This window comes from Cryptomeria japonica, unplaced genomic scaffold (genome assembly GCF_030272615.1).
Source record: "Cryptomeria japonica unplaced genomic scaffold, Sugi_1.0 HiC_scaffold_123, whole genome shotgun sequence".
Lineage (NCBI taxonomy): Eukaryota > Viridiplantae > Streptophyta > Pinopsida > Cupressales > Cupressaceae > Cryptomeria > Cryptomeria japonica.
The window spans coordinates 352,110-356,711 of record NW_026728945.1 but is presented as its reverse complement, the minus strand read 5'-3'; the positions used below and the strand labels follow the sequence as shown (position 1 = coordinate 356,711).

The window sequence follows — 4,602 nt, the reverse complement described above, 5'->3', positions numbered from 1 at the left end:
TATATTTTTGGATTTGAGGGTGAAAAAATTATGAAATGATTGACTCAAATTTGTGTCAACAATATGGATAGAGCATGTTCTATTGAAATATATTTCCTTAAAACCCTATTTTTAATGGGGATTCCTGATTTTAGTGCAAGTGGAGATATATTAGAATGATGGAACCAATATAAAAGATCTTACGATGCAAATTATGGAACCGGTATGTGATCTAGATAGATCGTCAAGCTAAAACCAAAGGAATGATCACCTATGGATGACTCGGTGATAGGAAATGACATCATATTTGTAAAGACTTGCAACAATAGATTATTGACCTGAATTAGTTGTATTGTATTGACCTAAAACCTCTTCAATGACAAATTTGTGAGTCAAATAAATCTATTGGTTATCTAGAGTTCTATATCATTTAATGTAAATTGTCTCTTTTACATTTTTTAAATTTGGATATCTAAGGTCACACATGGCTCAACTCGATGCAACATGTCCACTATTGTTTTGTCCTTTCCTTTGAAGATCTACCTCAATTCTAGAATTTGCAATCACTCTCTTTTATTTGGATGCATGCTATTAAGACCACTTACTCAAATAATGAACAATAACTCAAGTTCTTGCAAAACATAAAAAATATCGGAGATATTGCTCACCATTGGGTCATGCATTTTGTCTACATTTTCCAATATTTTGGATTTTCCCAACTTGAATCTTGTACATAAATAACCAAAGCCACATTATTCTATTTTGGTGTAGCATTAACCACAATGACCTTGAGAGAGAACCCTAGGTTTAGTGAATGTCATGAATTATTTGTGCTAGTGTTTAAATCTATTTAGATTCCCGAACCACCACTATTTGCAGGACTCATATGATTGACGTGCGAATCTTTCATAGAGAGACGAGAAACCCGGTGAATAAATAGAATCCTCGTGGAACATGATCAAGTAATTACTTATACCTCATTGACTCCCTATTTGCGTAGGCAAGGGATCACATATGTGGCATTAGACATGCTAAAGAAAAGATCATAAGCACAATCTATCAGAGCAATGTGTCATCTTACAATAGCCTTATTTGTTATCTATGTGAACAATGTAGAATGGGCTTGATAATTAATATATTGATCGATACAGTTGGAGATGGATGCAAGCGCAATGAAACTTCTCATATTACTAGATTATTTGAGGTATAGACATCCAAGGCATGACGGAAGAGGCTTTTAAGCTTCACAATGAACTGATCGCTAGAGGGGCTATATATGAAGCTTTATTCATTTGAAGCCCTAAAAATACATAGGAAAAATAGAAGATTATAAAATTGACATATCTCACCGATAATGTATCAGTTATATCTATTATCTTATTCTTCATTACAGTGTAATTGACAACTTCTCAATATGACGACACTTTTGTCTTCCTCATATCAATTAGCAAATGGCTTCAATATGAAAATATCCTTCCGCCTTCACATATTTCTCAAACTTACACCTGCATATCCATGGATCCAAGGAGCTCCTTTATGCACCTCTTAGGCTTGCAACAATAATATTTTTCCAGCATGAAACATACATGGCCTACGACAACAATATTTTCCTATCCTATTGTGCTTATTCACATATGCAGATTTGCATTTGCTTTGATAGGAAACCTATGGTTAAATTATTGGTTATCATATTTGATGATCTATAGAAATGCTTATACAAGGAGGAAATGGTTTGAGGAATTTTTTTTGTAACCGATCTGGGAGTTTATGATTGAGCAAGGTAATATATTGCTAAATTTTTCAACTAATCATATTTTTAATATTACATACAAAGTTTTTAAAATCAACATGAGCATTATCCTTTTTCCCTTTAGTATTTAGATCTTCATACATAACATCCACAGTGACATATTTATTATAACGTAGGAATGAATTAGGGGAGATTTAGAAAAGCTTATTTTGGGAGGCCATAAATTAATTAACACCATGTAAATGAATTGTGTTATTATCAATAATCTATCTTCACTGTCTTAGATTTTCCATGTCATTCCAACTTATTAGAAATGTTTAATACAAGAGGCCCCTCAATCATAACCCTTATGTAGGTAGATTGATGTAAGAATAGGTGTGATATGTGTCAAGGTTATCATATTATCCCCGATCAAATATTGCGATATTGGATGCAATGGATATTCTAGTTCTACGGATTTTCTTGGAATTTAGACATAATGAAACCGTGTTGCATTCCATCGAAGGTATACTACATTTATTAGAGCAATCATTCTTATCTTGAGGAGAGTCCCTAACCTTCTGGAATGACTTCTTTGATGGGGAGTCTTGAAGCATTGGATGATTGTGAGGGTGATTTGAAGAACAACTACTAATTATATTTCCCAATAACTATTTCCTACTTCCAAACCATTCACCTTTTATGTCAGAGCTAAAATGAGGTTAAGACTATGTTAAAGAACACCCTTGACAGATTGGCATGCAAGAATTATAGTGTTACTCATTCTATCCAAGTCAAGCACTTTGTTTGTTGTTGTTCCTGCAATATTTATGTTAAAGAATATATTGTTAACATGTTGCAAATGAATGTATACCTAATACAAGGATGCTCTTGTATAAAATATTCATAAATGCCTTCAGATGCTTCAAATTAATCCTTCATCTTTGGAATATGCGGAGGATATAGTCATGTTCAAAACAGATGCTATGAATAGCAGAAGAGGACGGCAATAACTCTAGAAAGATTGTTTTATTGAACGGCAAGGAAAAAGAATTTGGGAAAGACTTGGTCCCCTCTTGATTGTTTTGTTTGATAGAACACAGCAAATTCTTATGCGAATTTCTTCTGAATGTAATCCACAACTTCCTGTGTGATGCGGAAGGCCTTGGCCAATACGGAATCTGGGAGAGGAGGATCCGCTGCAAACAGAGAGTTGGCGATTGTCTGAACTCCCGGAAGCTGGCTGCTCAATGCAGATATGGCCACCGCATTTTCATGCCCCACATTCTGCTGGAAATGCACAAGTGCCTTTGGAAACACAAACACATCTCCCTTCTCCAACGTTTTGCTGAAAAACTTGTTGTTGGTGTCAATGAAACCCACAAGAAGCTGGCCTTCCAGTAAAACAAGAACTTCGGTGGCTCTTGGGTGTGTGTGAGGAGGATTTATTCCACCCACTGCGTAGTCGATGCGGACCAACGATATTCCCAACGTATTGAGGCCTGGTATCTGTTTAACGTTCGCCATCGTTACGTTGGAGCCCACATCATTGTCGGTGTTCCCTGCCTGCCCAAGTCCCCGGAAGAAGAAGTCGTCTGCTGAAACTTGCATTGGGTCTTTGCAAACGAACCCGTTCACCAAAACTGTTTAAAGCAAAATCAAATCAATCTATTACTAACTCGACTCGTCTAATAAGCAAATCATTACCATTGTTTATGTATAAAGTTTTTTACTCACCTTTGCTTTCCTCATCTGCAACGCAGAAATCTTGCAAGGGATCGGAATCCCCTGCCATGACCCTGTCGCTGTAACAACATATCAACAGAAAAAGTCCCAGTGTGAAGTAAATCATTCGGTTAGCCATTATAATAGAAACGCAGATAGTACAAGAGCTCAGAAGGATATGAATGTGTGTTACAAGCCCATTACAAGCTTTATATAGCCCAAACCTTATGACTAATTCATCTTCACTCCGTATATTAAATCACCAATCCTTGTAATATTATAATAATATACTTCCAGAGTTGTTGCTCTTTTCGATACGTCAGAGTAAGTCTTGCTGCAGCATATGGCTATCTCACCTGCTACCGCAGATGTATTCTCACCATTCTTTCATTATCGTTGAAATTTTCTATCTTCTGCTGCATATGCTTATCTGAAGATCAGCTTACCTCCTGCCTTAGACGTATTCTTCCTCATATTCTCGCCACCGCCATTAATTTAGTAATGTGGAAACGATTAGACTTTATTGGAGCGATGGCCTTCTTCAAAGGAACTAATATATACATTTTTCTCAGCCGTCTCAGAATTGGTAAAAGAGGAAATTTTCTTGGATGTTGACACAAACACCGTCCATGCATGCTTTATATTGCGTCTTTCTTGAAAACCTTTTTACGCTCGGGTAGGATAATCTCAGTTTTATTATAAAAATATATGTGTTATATTCGTGAGCCTTTAAAACAAAGAATAGTTCTAAATTATCATTAATATTTTTGGTTTATAATATTAAGGATTCATGTTAATTATAGAGTTTGGTTGCAAGAGAATTTAAATAAATAAATAAGAGAATGGGTTGTTTTGTGATTGAAAGGATGAACTTGGTGTACAAGGCAAATTCATCGTGGCATGCGCATGTATATGTTACATACTCAACGTCATAGGACTCATGCTAGACGAGGTGAGAAAAGGAATAAGATGAGCGGGCGTTATGACACTCATTTCGCACAACGTAAAACAAGAATGATAAGGTGATCGAGATTTGGAACCCTTATGCAACATGTCTCAAGGGAGGAACTCCTGAAGGCAACATTCCCTCTAATTCCTAATTGGTAGTGAACCGGTCGGGCCTCTATGGCGTGACCTAACACCTATAGCTAAGTAAACCCTAACTAAGC

General features: G+C 36.1%; 1 protein-coding gene across 1 annotated transcript; it reads right to left on the bottom strand.

Annotated features, from left to right (window-relative positions):
• Window positions 1–2,818: 2,818 nt before the first annotated feature.
• Window positions 2,819–3,572, bottom strand: LOC131865852 (germin-like protein 8-2). Its single transcript, XM_059215402.1, has 3 exons — window positions 3,446–3,572; window positions 3,167–3,351; window positions 2,819–2,998 (listed from the first exon to the last, which is right to left on the bottom strand). Exons 1-3 carry the CDS (start codon window positions 3,570–3,572, stop codon window positions 2,819–2,821), a joined length of 492 nt encoding a protein of 163 aa, XP_059071385.1.
• Between the last annotated feature and the right edge of the window lie 1,030 nt (window positions 3,573–4,602).